This window comes from Biomphalaria glabrata, chromosome 1, assembly GCF_947242115.1.
Source record: "Biomphalaria glabrata chromosome 1, xgBioGlab47.1, whole genome shotgun sequence".
NCBI classification, from domain to species: Eukaryota; Metazoa; Mollusca; class Gastropoda; family Planorbidae; genus Biomphalaria; species Biomphalaria glabrata.
This window is the reverse complement of record NC_074711.1, coordinates 66,753,670-66,770,115: the sequence shown is the minus strand read 5'-3', so window position 1 is coordinate 66,770,115 and position 16,446 is coordinate 66,753,670. Positions and strand designations below refer to the sequence as shown.

Sequence of the window (16,446 nt, the reverse complement as noted above, 5' to 3'; positions counted from 1 at the left end):
TACTCTTAGTATGTTTAATGACTTTTGGCATTTCTTCTTAAGTTCCTTAATGTGGGGGAGAAAATTAAATTTGGAATCTAAGGTGAGGCCTAAAAATTTTGTAGTTTTCACGACAGGGATCTTCTTTTTGTGTATAAATAGTTCAGGGTCTGGGTGGAGCCCCCTTAGATTACAAAAATGCATACTAACTGTTTTGGAGTCAGAGAATTTGAAACCATTATAGTTTGCCCAACCCTGTATTTTGTTTAAACATAACTGTAATTTCCTTTCTAAGGTGTTCATGTTTTTCCCATAAGTAAGAATGACAAAGTCATCAACATACAAAGAGCACTCTATGCCAGGGGACAGCGCATTTATGATGCTATTTATTTTAATGTTGAACAGGGTGACTGACAGAATGCTGCCCTGGGGTACACCCATTTCCTGGTCATGAGTGTCAGAAGCGGAGTTGCCCACTCGGACCTGAAATTTTCGATCTTTCAGGAATTCCTCCACAAAACGGGGGAGGTGTCCCTTAAGCCCCATAAGCGCCAGGTCACGTAGAATGCCATGTTTCCAGGTTGTGTCATAGGCCTTTTCTATATCGAAGAATACAGCTACTAGATGTTCTCTTCTGAGTAATGCATTTCTAATATAAGCTTCCAGCCTTACCAGGTGGTCAGTTGTTGTCCGCCCCTGCCGGAATCCGCACTGGTAGTTTGAGATCACTTTATTCCTTTCCAGGTACCAGACCAGCCTACTGTTAATCATTCTTTCCATGGTTTTGCAGATGCAGCTTGTTAGTGCTATTGGTCGATAGTTAGCTGGGTCAGAGCCGTCTCTTCCCGGTTTAGGTATCGGTATAACTGTGGCTTTCCTCCAGCTGTTTGGGAAAGCGCCTGTTTGCCACACACAGTTATAGACCCCTAGTAGGACTGCCAATGAGGGTTCGGGAAGGTGCTTGAGGAACTGGTAATGGATTTCGTCTTCTCCAGGCGCTGTGTCATGTGACTTGTCCAGCGATTCCCTCAGTTCCTCAAGCGAGAACGGTTTGTTGTAGTCTTCATTGTTCTCTGACCTGAAATCAATGGGGTGTCTTTCCTCCCTGGTTTTGACTTTTTGGAACTCTGGCGTGTAGTGTGCAGTGGATGATTTTTCTGCTATTGAGGATGCAAGGCAGTCAGCTATTTCTCTGGGGGACGTGACAGTTCGTCCTTGGTTTTTCAAATGCCCTATTGCATTTGATTCTTTCCCTTTGATTCGCCTTACTGCCTTCCAAACCGCTCTAGCAGAAGTTTTGGCATCCAGACTGCCGACAAAACTTCTCCAGGAATTTCTTTTGGCTGACCGTATGGTTTGTCTAGCCTTTGCTCTAGCTATCCTGAATAGCTTTAGGTTTTCCTGGGAAGGATTCTTTATAAATGCAGCCAGTCGTTTTTTCCTATCACCAATAGCACTTTTGCAAGCTGTATCAAACCATGGTTTGCTAGGCCGTTTTGGATTTGCAGAGGTTAGGGGTACAACTTTCCTGGCTATACTTAGTAGCTTGCTAGCAAAGGTATCAGCTGGGTTCTGTTCATGGAGGATATTTTCTGTGATATCCTCAGAGCATCTTTTTTGGAATTGTTCCCAATCGGCCTTATTCAGTTTCCACCGCTGAGGTCGTCCCAATGAAGGGAGATTGTTAGTAATGATGATTGGGAAGTGATCACTTCCCCGTAGATCATTGCTAACTGACCATTTAAAATCGTCCAGAAGTCCGGGGACGCATACGGTGAGGTCAATGCATGTGAATGATCCAGTTCCTGGGTGCAAGTAGGTCGGTGATGCATCATTAAGTATGCATAAATCATGTTGGAGGAAGATATCCTCCAGCATACGACCTCTTGTGTCGGTATTGTTGGATCCCCACATGGTGTTATGGGCATTGAAATCCCCAAGGATTAAATAAGGCCGGGGGAGTTGTTTCAATAGGTCCTCCATGTCTGTTCGGTTTACTGGAGCGCCTGGTGGTAGATACAGGCTGCAGCAAGTGATAACCTTGTGAAGGGTTATCCTAGCTGCTACGGCCTGTAGTGTGGTCTGTAGTTCTACCCTCTCATGGGGGATGCTATCCTTCACAAGGATACAGACTCCACCTGATGCTCTCTCTGCATCCTCAACATTCTTGGTGTAAGCACGGTAGCTTCGGAAGCTGATGCAATCTTTTAGAAATGTTTCCTGTAAGCAGACAGCTACAGGAGTCTCAGAGTCCATCAGTAGCTGCATTTCCTCGTAATTGGCCTTGAGGCCTCTACAATTCCACTGTACAATTCTGGAATCCATGGCTTATTCTAGATGACCTACTTGGAGCTATTTGGCCTTGGGAGGCCCCCGGAGGGGTTTTCCTTTATTCCAGTGACCTTGGTATTTTTATTCTTGGGTTTGGATGGAGAGGAGGACAACCCCCTTTTGGGGGAAGTCTTTCTCTCTGGAGAGGGGAGATCCCTCTGGTTAGAGCGGAGGTTATTTCCTCCTCTCTCACCTCGGGCATCCTCTCCGCTTTGATTTCTCCCCTTAGGGAGTTGGTCAACCTCTAACTCAGTAGAGGTTGGGGTGTCTGGCTGGGTTCTCTGAGGAGAACCTGTGTCAGACATGATGTCTCCGGGTTCTCCCGGAGTATTGGTTTTGACATGTTGCTCAGTCTCCATGCTCTCATCAGTGAGCACAGAGAACCTGTTCTTTAGCATGACAACAGGGCTTTCTTGTTTCTTCAGAGGTGTGTTCTTTGGCGGTGTTTTCTTCTGAGTTGGGGGAGGAGGAGGGGGTGGTGGGGTCAATGTGTCCGTCTGTGTGGCTATGGATCTTCCTTTCTTAGCAACAGCCTGGGCGTAGGTCTTTGTCAAGCCGAATTGGCCCTTGGGTAGGGCCAGTACAGCCGATTTCGCCTGGCTAAAGGTACATCCGTTTCTTGCCTTGTACTCCTGCACGGCAACCTCCTGTTTCCACACAGGGCAGTCCTTGGAGTAGGCTGAGTGGCCAGCTTGACAGTTTGGGCATTTGAACTGGGCTGTGCAGCCCTTGTCCTCATGACCCTCTCCAGCACATCTGGCACACACAGTGTTCCTCTTACAGACTGCCGCGCCGTGTCCATAACCCTGGCACTTAAAGCACCTCATGGGGTTAGGTATGTAGGGCCTCACTGGAACTCGTAGGTATCCTGCCTTCACATACTCTGGCGGTGTCCTAGTTCCGAATGTGAGGATAATAGTGGCGGTTTTGACCTCCTCACCCTCCCTGCGCCTGGTAATGCGCCGGGCATGGGTGACTCCTTCAATGCCCTCCACTATTTCCTTCTCGGAACATTCCAGTAGGTCCCTAGAGCTGATTACACCTCTGCTGGTGTTCAGACTCTTGTGTGGCATGACTTCCACTTGGAGATCACAGAGTCTTCTGCATCTTAAAAGCCCATCAGAGTGTGTCTTGCTGTCTACTTCTACAAGTAGTTCCATTGTTTTGTGTAGCTTAGACACACTCTTGGGCTCTCCCACTACTGACTTGAGTCCCTTATAGATAATAAAAGGGCTCAACTTGGTCAGGCTTTTTCCCTCCTCTGTGCATCTGACCACCAGAAATGATGGCCAGGTGGCACAGCTTTTTGGGACCTCCTCTTTTTTATCGTCAATTCGTCGTTTCTTGCCCAGACATAGGTCTGGGGCAAGTAGTTTTGTGTGTGTTTTTTTGTCCATATATATTTTGGTTAATTCGGCACCTGTGCTCCCCACCCGCCATCGAGTCCAACAAGGGGACGGGCCATTCGGATGTCCAGAATGAGCCCGCCAGGGCTACACAGGTGCTATACTCAGTCAGCTGCTACATCGGACATGTGTCCGATACAGCAGCTCCCTGATTGACCCTCCAGCCACCGCCCTCCAGCATAGGTCGACGACCTATGCTGGTAGCTCGGCATGACCAGCCGGTTGACCCAGAGCGGGCCATCTGGGTCTCAGGTCTAGGGGAACTTGGAGCCAAAGTATTGTGTTGTTGTGGTTTATCCTCAGATAGCCACCACTCAAACACCAGGATCTCTTTATCCCCCCTTACCCGTCGCAGTCCACGGCAAACGGACTGGTCTAGGACGTAGTGAGAATTTAAAGTTAAGGAGACAGTGTGATGATCAATGAAGGCAGACTTAGGAAAAGAGGAGGCAGACACAATGATAGAAAAGAAGTAGGGCACTTTTGAGCTCCAAAAGTGCTAAGGAAAGATGAGCGCAGTTTAACGTCATGTCTCGGGACGCAGTATTTAGTGAGGAACAAAAGAATGCATATGTTTTGATACTTAATATTAGATATAGACTGGAGCACTGAGTTGGTAGAGTAGGCTACAATATGGTTTGGCTGAAACAGTCACGTGGTCTGCCCATCACCAAATGGTGACTATAACTATTAAACCCTCGTAATTTCTTGGCCGAATTTCATTGTTAACAATCAGCCACGACTCTATGCTACAAGTGGTACATGAAACACGTTGGATTGTCTTTTGAAGTTATTCTAAGGAAATTAAGTGTACACATTTTGTTTTGAACTAGAGGAAATATTCTATCTCACAGAAATACATTGACGAGTCATATTGGTATCTATATTATAAAGTAGAATGTGTGGTGTATGGATGTATGTTACTTATAGACATCAAAACCGCTTGACCAATCTTGATAAAACTAGGCAGGAATGTTCCTTGGGTACCAACTTAGACCGTAGTGTATGTATTTAAGCCCTAAAACAAACTTAAGACCCTCAAAAAAAATAAAGTTGTCCGACTCTATTACAGCTATAGTATTTTATGGATCTAGGCCATGTCTACAATGTTGACATGAGAAAAGATAGAAAGGATTTAGACCTAGATCTAATTTTAAGAAATACACTTTGCGCAGATAGTTTTTTACTTTGACACATGCAAATACAAAAGAAGATCCATTGCTTTCATTATATAATAAATTTTACCTTCAATTTTGTGTTTCAAAAGCAATTTTTACATAAATTAGTTCCTGATATCTGTAACTACAGATTTCCTGACGAACATTCTTTCATTAGACAATACCGTAATGAATCACGTACTAAAAATTAATTCGTTTAATTGTTTACTTTATAATCCCATCCCTAGATCTAAAACTCTAATCCAACTCTAAGATGATAAAACTTCTCTTCGCACAGATAGTTTTATACTTTAACACATAAATATATTAATTAAAGTCCATTCATTTCATATTTTGATCAAATAAACATTCAAATTTGGTTTTCTAAAGCTACATTCGTTTACGAAAGCTGCGAAGCCGAGTTGAGATAGGCCTAGATTGGCCTAGATCTATATTCATTCATGAATCGCGTACTAAAAATTATTTCGTTTAATTGTTCACTTTATAATCCCATTTATTTAACAAAACTATCGCTCTTTTCGTTTTTAATAGATAAGAATGTATCGACTTCGGGTAAACCATTTTCGCAAAACTAATTTTATTTTCGTAGCGAAAGAGAAATAACGTGAAAGGATCATTAGCTAAGTTTAACATACATATAAATCCAATCCACTAGATTATTCAAAAGCAAATGTTTTAATTTAAAAAAAAAATGGATTTAAGCCTATTAGCTATTTTTACATTGACACATTCGCTTTACTTATTACATTATTATTTCGTTTAATTGTTTACAAAACACTCTCAGTGACTATATCGAAAGTAATGCGCAAATAAAGACCCGCGGGTCGCGGGTAACATATGTCTAGTCTATATTATAAAGTAGAATGTGAGGGGTATGTATGTATGTATGTATGTATGTATGTATGTATGTTACTTATAGACATCAAAACCGCTTGACCAATCTTGATAAAACTAGGCAGGAATGTTCCTTGGGTACCAACTTAGACCTTAGTGAATGTATTGTAGCCCTAAAACAAATGTAAGACCCTCAAAAAAAAATAAAGTTGTCCGACTCTATTACAGCTATAGTATTTTATGGATCTAGGCCATGTCTACAATGTTGACATGAGAAAAGATAGAAAGGATTTAGACCTAGATCTAATTTTAAGAAATACACTTTGCGCAGATAGTTTTTTACTTTGACACATGAAAAGACAAAAGAAGATCCATTGATTTCATTATATAATAAAATTAACCTTCAATTTTGTGTTTCAAAAGCATTTTTTACATTAATTAGTTCCTTATATCTGTGACTACAGATTTCCTGACGAACATTCTTTCATTAGACAATTCAGTAATGAATCGCGTACTAAATATTAATTCGTTTAATTGTTTACTTTATAATCCCATCCCTAGATCTAAAACTCTAATTCAACTCTAAGATGATAAAACTTCTCTTCGCACAGATAGTTTTATACTTTAACACATAAACATATTAATTAAAGTCCATTCATTTCATATTTTGATCAAATAAACATTCAAATTTGGTTTTCTAAAGCTACATTCAATTACGAAAGCTGCGAAGCCGAGTTGAGATAGGCCTAGATCTATATTCATTCATGAATCGCGTACTAAATATAATTTCGTTTAATTGTTCACTTTATAATCCCATTCATTTAACAAAGCTATCTCTCTTTTCGTTTTTAATAGATAAGAATGTATCGACTTCGGGTAAACCCATTTTCGCAAACCTAATTTTATTTTCGTAGCGAAAGAGAAATAACGTGAAAGGATCATTAGCTACGTTTAACATACATCTAAATCCAATCCACTAGATTAGTAAACACAAACTTAGACCCGAAGGCCGCGGGTAAAGTCTGGCGAACATCCTTTCATTAGACATTACCAAATGGTTACACATTAACAGTGATTAACACATCTCTCTACTGAGTCTATTCCTAGGCCTAGGTCTAAAACTCTTATTGAACTCTAAGATAATAAAACTTCTTTTCGCAAAGATAGTTGTATGCTTTAACACATAAACATACTAATTATTGTCCACTCATTTCATATTTTAATCAAATTAACATTCAAATTTGTTTTTCTAAAGCATTTTTAATACATTCGTTCGCTGTTCGCTAAAGCTGCGTAGCCGTGTTGAGATAGGCCTATATTCATTCATGGAAAAAGGTCACGCATGCGCAACACAGAATGAACTCTATAAAAGGCAACTAGATTAGTGTAGATTTAGATCTATGTCTACCTAAAGATCTACTTTATACTGTAACACACGAACATACAAAATTAAGTCTATTCATCTCAAATTTTAATCAAATATATGTAGGCCTACAAGCAAATGTTTTAATTTGAACAAATGGATTGAAGCCTATTAGCTATTCTGATTTGATAGCTTCATTCACACTATTTTTACATTGACTTTACTTATTACATTATTATTTCGTTTAATTGTTTACAAAACACTCTCAGTGACTATATCGACATTAATGCGCAAATAAAGACCCGCGGGTCGCGGGTAACATATGTCTAGTAATCAATAAAGAAAACTTGAACAATAGTTTTCAATAGACCTGCATTTTATTAGTCTGTGTAGCAAGTGTATCACTAACAGTAGCATGTATTTTAGCCTTGTAGTCCGATGGCTTTTGTCATGTTCAGATAGTAGAGGGAGAGGTCAATCATGTCTTGGTTATGGACTTCTAGGACTCGAGTTCGTTGTTAATCAGATATTCTCCAAGAATGTACTCATCGTCTTGTTGGTACCTTCGTAGTTTGGTGATGATCTCCGCCAGCTTCTGAATGACTTCAACTTGTTTGTCTATGAAGTTTTCCACGTGATCACGTGTCTGGAGAGAGAGAGAAGCCATGGCGTTATTACCTCGAACCTTTAAGATATAGGCAAGATTCATGTTTACATTCTCGCACTTAAACTATCCCTTAGTTTTGGGGTAAAAAAAAAAGAGGGTGAGCTCTTAATCGGTCACACTGCTGACTGTACAATTAGATTAGGTCCTTCGCCTTGGGTAAAAGCCGGTTCTTACCATGCGGATATTCAAAATGTTTTTGTTTTTTATAATTCATTCAATTACATTTTTTGTGTGTGGATACTTTTCGTGAAGCCATTTGATCTCGTCAAGTCAATATTAAAACCTTCTTTCAATGGGTTTCAAGCGTCTCGAGTTTATCTCCCTCAGCAAAGGCAACCTTTGAAAGTGGCGAGCATGGGCGACCCGCCCCCCAGGCCCGAGGAACCACGCGATATAATTTTTTGTCACCACTAGCCTATCATGCTACACATTCTAATGTACCGTATGAATACGCTGTAGCCTGAAAAAGTTCTCCTAAACAAGGACTTGTCACTCAGTGTTATTGAAACATATCCGGCATTTATAACCATTACAAAGAAAGCTCTTAGCATGGTATTTTGAGTTAAAACTTCGGTCCCGCATATGACACTCGCCCAGGGCTTCGCGAAATGGCCGTGTCTGTAAGCTGAATGCGCCAAGGTTACTTTGTATATGTTTTTTTAACTCTTGATAAGACACATTAACGATAGCCATTGATGACTTCTAGCATTAGAATTTTCCCCCTTTTTTTTTTTTACAGCTACAGGCTCTTAGGCAGCGACTGCCAATGGGACAAAAGTATCAGTCTCCGCGACCTTCATTAAAAAAAAATAGTTTCACGGCATATAAATCTAGTTTTATGGTGTTCCAATGATGATCATTGACCATTAAAGCGCACCGAAATATTTTAAAAAAATCTGCCTTACTCTTCCCAGACCTCTGTTAATGTACAACATTTAAACACTATTTTGCTTTCAAACAAGAAAATTAATAGTTTCCAAAGCTAACATAACATGTACACCTTACTTGAGGGTCGCTAAATTTCGTAGCTTCTTTGGCCAAATTGATAAGACCATTGTTGATGGATTTTTCCAGAGCTAAAGTATCCTCCAAAGCGTAAAGTCCAGCTCGCCACTGCAAAGAATAGGGTTGTATTTCGTTAATATGAAGTTATTGAGGTTACTATGTAATTTTCTTTTTCCAATTTGGCTGCTAATAAGTGCATTTTTTTTATCAGCAAATATATTTTCGTCACTTTTTCGTTATTTAGACTCGTAGAAATTGTTGAGATCTAATTGTACACTAGAGACATGTAAGGAATTGGGAGGAAGGAGAAGAGATTGGAAAGATTCACCTTTGCAGGATAACAATAATAATTATAAGTTGACTGCTGTCTGGATACAAGTCAGAGGCTCAGGATAACAATAATAATTATAAGTTGACTGCTGTCAGGATACAAGTCACAGGCTCAGGATAACAATAATAATTATAAGTTGACTGCTGTCAGGATACAAGTCACAGGCTCAGGATAACAATAATAATTATAAGTTGACTGCTGTCTGGATACAAGTCACAGGCTCAGGATAACAATAATAATTATAAGTTGACTGCTGTCTGGATACAAGTCAGAGGCTCAGGATAACAATAATAATTATAAGTTGACTGCTGTCTGGATACAAGTCACAGGCTCAGGATAACAATAATAATTATAAGTTGACTGCTGTCAGGATACAAGTCACAGGCTCAGGATAACAATAATAATTATAAGTTGACTGCTTTCAGGATACAAGTCACAGGCTCAGGATAACAATAATAATTATAAGTTGACTGCTGTCTGGATACAAGTCACAGGCTCAGGATAACAATAATAATTATAAGTTGACTGCTGTCTGGATACAAGTCAGAGGCTCAGGATAACAATAATAATTATAAGTTGACTGCTGTCTGGATACAAGTCACAGGCTCAGGATAACAATAATAATTATAAGTTGACTGCTGTCAGGATACAAGTCACAGGCTCAGGATAACAATAATAATTATAAGTTGACTGCTGTCAGGATACAAGTCACAGGCTCAGGATAACAATAATAATTATAAGTTGACTGCTGTCTGGATACAAGTCACAGGCTCAGGATAACAATAATAATTATAAGTTGACTGCTGTCTGGATACAAGTCAGAGGCTCAGGATAACAATAATAATTATAAGTTGACTGCTGTCTGGATACAAGTCACAGGCTCAGGATAACAATAATTATAAGTTGACTGCTGTCTGGATACAAGTCACAGGCTCAGGATAACAATAATAATTATAAGTTGACTGCTGTCTGGATACAAGTCACAGGCTCAGGATAACAATAATAATTATAAGTTGACTGCTGTCTGGATACAAGTCAGAGGCTCAGGATAACAATAATAATTATAAGTTGACTGCTGTCTGGATACAAGTCACAGGCTCAGGATAACAATAATAATTATAAGTTGACTGCTGTCTGGATACAAGTCACAGGCTCAGGATAACAATAATAATTATAAGTTGACTGCTGTCAGGATACAAGTCACAGGCTCAGGATAACAATAATAATTATAAGTTGACTGCTGTCAGGATACAAGTCACAGGCTCAGGATAACAATAATAATTATAAGTTGACTGCTGTCAGGATACAAGTCACAGGCTCAGGATAACAATAATAATTATAAGTTGACTGCTGTCAGGATACAAGTCACAGGCTCAAATGAAATCTAATTATAGAAACGTGGGAAGTAGACAAAAACAATTGATGATTGTTAGACCAAAAGGCCACATTGATGCTTGTGTCATTGTATCTCTATACTATATACATGTAGATTGATCGGTCCTATATTTTTCTGTTCTTCTGCTCGTCTCTGGTACACTAGCAATGAGGGGAAGGGGAGCAACAGAAAATACTAGTGCACACTATCGGTCTGCATAAGATACTTCCGTCTGAAAATGAGACAGTAACTGGAACAAACAACTACTGATATAATCACAACTGAGAAGTTTATGGGCTGTGTGTAGACCCGTCAGAAAACGGTTTAGTCTACGTGAGCTGAGATAAAATAGAAAGTTTCAAGTCAAATGGGTCAACAGAGTTACGTAAACTACTGCCGTAAGGGGTATTTCTACATTGTGGATGAAACAATGTCTTAACTGTCATAGACCTATTTAGGGCCTATATCAAGTGTGTGGTCTGAATATTATAAACAAAAACAGTCTTTATTTTCCATCATTGTAAAGATACTTACATTGTCTCGAGTATCGTCATCTGAATTATCATTATCGTCAGCAGGATTTCGCTTTTTGGATACCGCACTCGTCGTTAGAAAATTACAAATCTGTAGATTATTAGTTATACAAGTTTATAAATATTTTTAAAACCAAACCTTTCAGTGGCTTAGTTAAAAGAAAGATAGTAGCCTACACATAGACTTAAAAGCATTTATTTAGAAATCCTCAATCATTTTTTTCGGAAGTTCTTATCAGGTACTCCTTAAAAATGTTTTTCTGCTTAAAAAAAAAACGAAAAAGCACGTACATGAGGCTGTGTTCGCCCAGAGGCAGCAAAGGAAGGGTGTAGTATGTCATAAGACGTCAGGGACTTGGTGATTTCATTGCACGCATCTTTCAACTGTGAAGTTTAAAGTAAGAGTTCTATACATGTTTGTCTTTTATCTATATATATATGAGATATATTTATAATTATATCCTAATTGATGATCTATTAAATATTGAATAAATATTCCTAATAAATTTTCATTTGGCATATAATATATTTAATGATGATAATATTAAATAACTATATATAATAATAAAGGTAATACACTATAAATAAGCAGAATGCAGACATAGTGTCTGCTTGTACCGAAGAATATTTGTTTTTTAATCGTCAACATTATTGAGATTTTTGTTGACGAAACATCAGGGTTGTCGGCCTTTTCCCTACTTGAACTGAATTGAGTGTTTTCAGTTTATTTGACGTTGCGAGACATTTATATTTGAATCCTCCTGTGCAGTTAGTTGTTAACATCTATATTAAGTTGTGTGACTTGGATCGTTGTGGCATTTAAGCTTATCAACGTTCTCAGGATTTGATTGATAGTATTTGAGTATTTATTTACACAGATTTTTCGCGTGTGATTTGTTGGGATCACGATTATGCGGCCTGGAACAAAAAATTAAATATCGATAAAGGAAGCGGTTTTACTCCGTAACTAATGCAGTAGCTACATGGGATTTGAAAAGTTACAATTAACCATTGTTATTTTTAGACATAATCAAAATAAGTTCAATCGTGAAAGGCTGGATTTTCTATTTTGTGTGTGTTATTAATAGAATAACATTGTCATTTCGTACAATATATATCACGTAAAAAATAGTTAATTATGCACACAAATTAAATAAAACGAAAACATATTTGTTAAAAGGTTTTACACTTTGATCTACATATGTATTCATTTAAAGTGTAAGTGTGTCAATGGACAATTACCTGAACTACAGGGAACCTAACTCGACCACCTCTGTCATTGATGAATGTTGTGACACTCAAAGCATTGTCCAATGCGCGGTCTCTGAGTCCAGTCAATAACTTCTTGAAGCCCAACAGGTTGACATCTGCACGACCAAAGTAAGAAGCCTAGTGGGATCCAGAAACAAAAAGCCTGTAGGTTACAACGTGAACTGGAATGCCCAGTCCAATTGTGTATAATATGATGTCGGGCGTACCCTTATAACGTATTAGTCGATTCTTTAATGATTGAAATGAACTAGGCATTAAAGCTACATTAACTAGACAAAAATCACAAGGCAGAGCTAATCTCTTTTCATTCACTTCTAATAGACAAATTCATTCCAAAGAAAATTGGATGGCTGTAGAGAGTGTAACAAGTTTTTGTCAAAATTGCTCAAACCTCTTGCAGGACTATTCATTTCGACATAGACAAACGTAGTATCAAAGAAGTGAAAACTTTCCTTTAAAAATATCTTACAGAAACGTTTTCCTAGTTAGAATCTATTTTGCCTTGATTATTAGATTAGGCAAAAGGCCTAATCTCAAATTAATATAAATATAGGCTAAAGATTTATTTTTTGTTCAAAATAAGTTTCGTTCATTTATTTTTTCCCTGTGTTTTTAGCGGTCTCCTAATTGGGATAAAATTGCCATTGGTTCTTTGTCCCGCACGGTTAGCCTGGTATAGTATAGGGGGGGGGGGTCCCAGTGGTGAGGCCTTCCGCCGCGACTCTAGTCCGCGAGTCCGGAGTGTCCATTGGAAGTGAACGCAAAATAAAACTCAATGAGGTTTAACCCCGAGTCTCACCCCCCGTCGGACAGGGTGGCGGGAAGGAGAAACTCGCCGCCCAATTCAGGCTGGTGGAAGGGAGCTTTTGATGGATTTTTCTGGCCTTAGAGTTCCAAGTGCGATGCACAACTCTACTAGACAATATCAAATGGTGAAAGAAGCCGGAAGATTCCAGCTACCCGTCGCCTCGGCGTGGCGCCTCCCTGGAAACGTCTAGTAGTGGAACTAGATAGGCAAAGTACGTGTAGCGAACCAGGCCCTTGCGGGATTCCCTGGGTGAGCTTTTTTTTTTTTTATTTATCTCACTCGGGGTAGGGATAGAACAAATAGCCCGTACCCCAGTCCAAAAAGTCCGCCACGCCGTTCCACAAAGGAGGCCGTCATCAGTGACCGGATTAGCTGGAGGGGCGGTCCCTGCACGGAACAGTGGCGGTAACAGTATAGGAATATGAGACAAACTCCCCATGGTCAGCACTGCTCCTGACCACTCATAGTGTGTGGACTAAATAGTACCTGGGGCGGTGCGCTGTGTACGTGGCACGGTCCACTCCTACCCAGTCATTATGGCTGCTACTAGTGGGAGCCCTTGACAGGACAGGGTTTGTGGAACCCCATGTCCAGTCCTGGTTGTTGGATAAAAGCCTTTCTAACAATCAACGGGATAACGGCGCCCTTGCAGGCGCCGATTTCCTACTGGAATTCATTGAAGGTGAAAGAAGCTTCTCGCGACTCAAACTAATGAAGAATTATTTGAGAACAACAATTCTCGAAGATAGATTGAAACATTTGGTAATTCTTGCAATTGAGCGTGATCTGTGTAGGAAACAGAATTTTTATGATATACCTACTGTATGACTTCGCCACACGCAAGGCTCGTAAAGCAATTCTGTTCGTAGTAAAGAATGAATAAAATGCAAAGACGAATTATATTATGCGTATCCCTACCCAAACTTGGGCCCGCGAAATTCGTTTCGCATAGGGCCCCACAATGGTTAAGTCCGGCCCTACTATTTAGTGACGGGTGAATACTACTTGTTCTCCCCCCCCCCTCTCTTGTTTTTTTCGCCGCTAAAGTAACGTGGGGTAACTCTAGTCCACTTACAGAAATAAAACAGTGATGTTTTCTTTATTTCTTGGTGTCAGGAATGGTTGAACCATGAAGAGAATTATACATATAAATAGCTAATGCATCATTGTTATCATAGTGATAGTTGATCTGCACTCATTTCTCTTAAGTCATAACTCTGAGGGGTCGGAAACCAGGCCTTCAAATATATAAATAGGTCTTTTGTGTGTGTGTGTGTTTGTTTTTGTACACATAATTGTGTACGCGAGAGCGGGGAGAGAGAGAGGAGAGAAATTGGGAATAAAAAATAAAGGAATAGGAAAGAGTTGGAGGAGAGAGAAGATGATGACGTAGGTATTACATAAGCTCTCAGCGCCAACTCCTGATTGTGAAATGAAAGAATCTGTTGCTCCAGTTTACTGTTTATCTTTTCATGGAAATTCTGAGAGACATGTCGAACAAAACCTGGAGACAGAAAGAAAATCTCTCACTAAAAGCAAAGAGGGGTTCTTTCTTTTCTGTACTACCAAGTATACTATAGCTAAGGATTAGTCTTAGGCTTTGAATGAATTATTTATTGTTATATATTATTATTTAGCTATTCTTTCCCTTCCATAGCTCAATACACTTTCCTATGTAGACAACAATGTTAGAGAGTTTATAATTTAATAGTGATAAAATTTATAGTTTTTTCATGGTTCTGTCTCCGAGTCTCCCATCACATTAAAATAAAGAAAAAAGTAAGGATCTTTATATTGTTATTGTTACTGTATCTCTTAGAAATAAAAAAAAAAACAATTTCGTCAATCTTCTTTAAAAATATTAGGCCTATTCTATAGTGTTTCCTGTATGATAAAAAAAAAAACAACTTAATATTCAAGAAAAAATATTTTTTAATCGTAAAAAAATTAATAATGCAAATGAAAATGTAAATTGTAATTTCCCTTTACTAAAAAAAAAAAAAAAAATAAATTAGCATATTTTCTCCACCCCACTTTACTACACATTGGACCTACATGGATGTATTTTTTCCATTTTTTCTAAGTTCTTCTCCATCGAAGTTTAAAATTCACTGATGCCTTTGGGTTTTATAGTCCGAGTTTTGAAAGAAATCCGTAAATCAAGGAAGGAAAGGTGAAAATTAGGTCATAGGTAAAATATATAGCCTATTCATTCTTTGTTTCATTGGTTCAGAAAAGAATAAAGATTCCAAAGAATTGAATTTTTTAGTGGAGATATTTTTTAGGTGAGAAATCCATTGCAGATGTACACCACTTAGGCCTAATATATCAATTCACTAATTAAAGTAAACATTATCTGTTTCATTAATTCACTTGTTGGCTTAAAGATATATTCAAATTATTCAAATTGTGGAGAAGGAGTTGTCCAATTGAGATTATGTTTTCTTTTGATGCCTATGGATTAAACCTCCAAAAGCTGATATCCTATTTAGGTTTTAAGTCCAGAAAGACGAAACAAATCATAAGAAGCAAAAATGTTTGATAGATATGAGTAAATGTCACTTACCTAGGTCTTGTTGACTTGAGCTTCCAATCAACGTGAACATCACAAGAATATAAAGTATCATCTTGGAGCTGAAGTGTCAGTCCAGAACTTGTAAAGAAAAACAACAGAGTATTCAAGAAAGATTAAATGCTCAATGATCTGATTTGACCCTGGTCTAGATTTCACTGTGCTGCTGTGCTTGACGTTCTCGGGTATAACACAATTGTTTCTATTTCGTTAGTGTGTTCGATGGGCCTACAATAAATTTCGCGTTGATTGCTGTTGACATTACCCAAACAGAGCCTCAGTGCGCTAGAGCACAACGTGATTTCTAGATTAGAAGATATTCGAGATAAACTAATCAGATTCACAAAAGTTGAAACTCATTAATTTTACACGTTTTATTAACACCTGTCAACATTATCAACGCCTGCTGATAGTGCTGATAACATGTTGATGACTTCGGTTGAACTGGCCATTTTCTTTATTCACTAGCACATAGCATTAGGCTACATAATTCAGTTTTGAATTAACAGCAATTCTCTGATATAAAAAAAAAAGTAAAGTAGCTAATTCATACCATTTCGATCTATAGGGCAGACCATGAACATCTGTTTCTATGGCCATCAGTTAACAACGGTGTCATGTGGCCAGCACAACAACCAACCGTCTTTACTTTCCCTAATATGGGTAGACTCAGAGACGTCCAATAAATCTCGACGTTAAAAATCTCAGCCTTCACCCAGATTAGAATCCGAGACCCTCGGTTTGAAAGCCAAGTGCTATACCACATGACCACTCGACACCACGCCTGTCTTA

The 16,446-nt window shown here is 38.8% G+C and overlaps 1 protein-coding gene across 1 annotated transcript; it reads right to left on the bottom strand.

Annotated features, from left to right (window-relative positions):
• Positions 1 to 7,446: 7,446 nt before the first annotated feature.
• On the bottom strand, positions 7,447 to 15,904 carry LOC106060581 (yolk ferritin-like). The gene is made up of 7 exons (XM_013218514.2): positions 15,649 to 15,904; positions 14,483 to 14,586; positions 12,245 to 12,391; positions 11,294 to 11,386; positions 11,004 to 11,093; positions 8,764 to 8,871; positions 7,447 to 7,737 (listed from the first exon to the last, which is right to left on the bottom strand). The coding sequence occupies exons 1-7, from the start codon at positions 15,707 to 15,709 to the stop codon at positions 7,591 to 7,593; spliced, it is 750 nt and encodes a 249-aa protein (XP_013073968.2). The 5' UTR covers positions 15,710 to 15,904; the 3' UTR covers positions 7,447 to 7,590.
• Between the last annotated feature and the right edge of the window lie 542 nt (positions 15,905 to 16,446).

Bases quoted from the DNA above. Each gene is read 5' to 3' on its own strand.
- LOC106060581 (XM_013218514.2), bottom strand. From the start codon at position 15,709: ATGATACTTTATATTCTTGTGATGTTCACGTTGATTGGAAGCTCAAGT. The intron at 12,392-14,482 runs GTAATACCTACG...GGATCCCACTAG, and splicing joins AGTTGGCGCTGAGAGCTTAT to GCTTCTTACTTTGGTCGTGC. The intron at 8,872-11,003 runs GTAAGTATCTTT...TATTCTTTGCAG, and splicing joins ATGACGATACTCGAGACAAT to TGGCGAGCTGGACTTTACGC.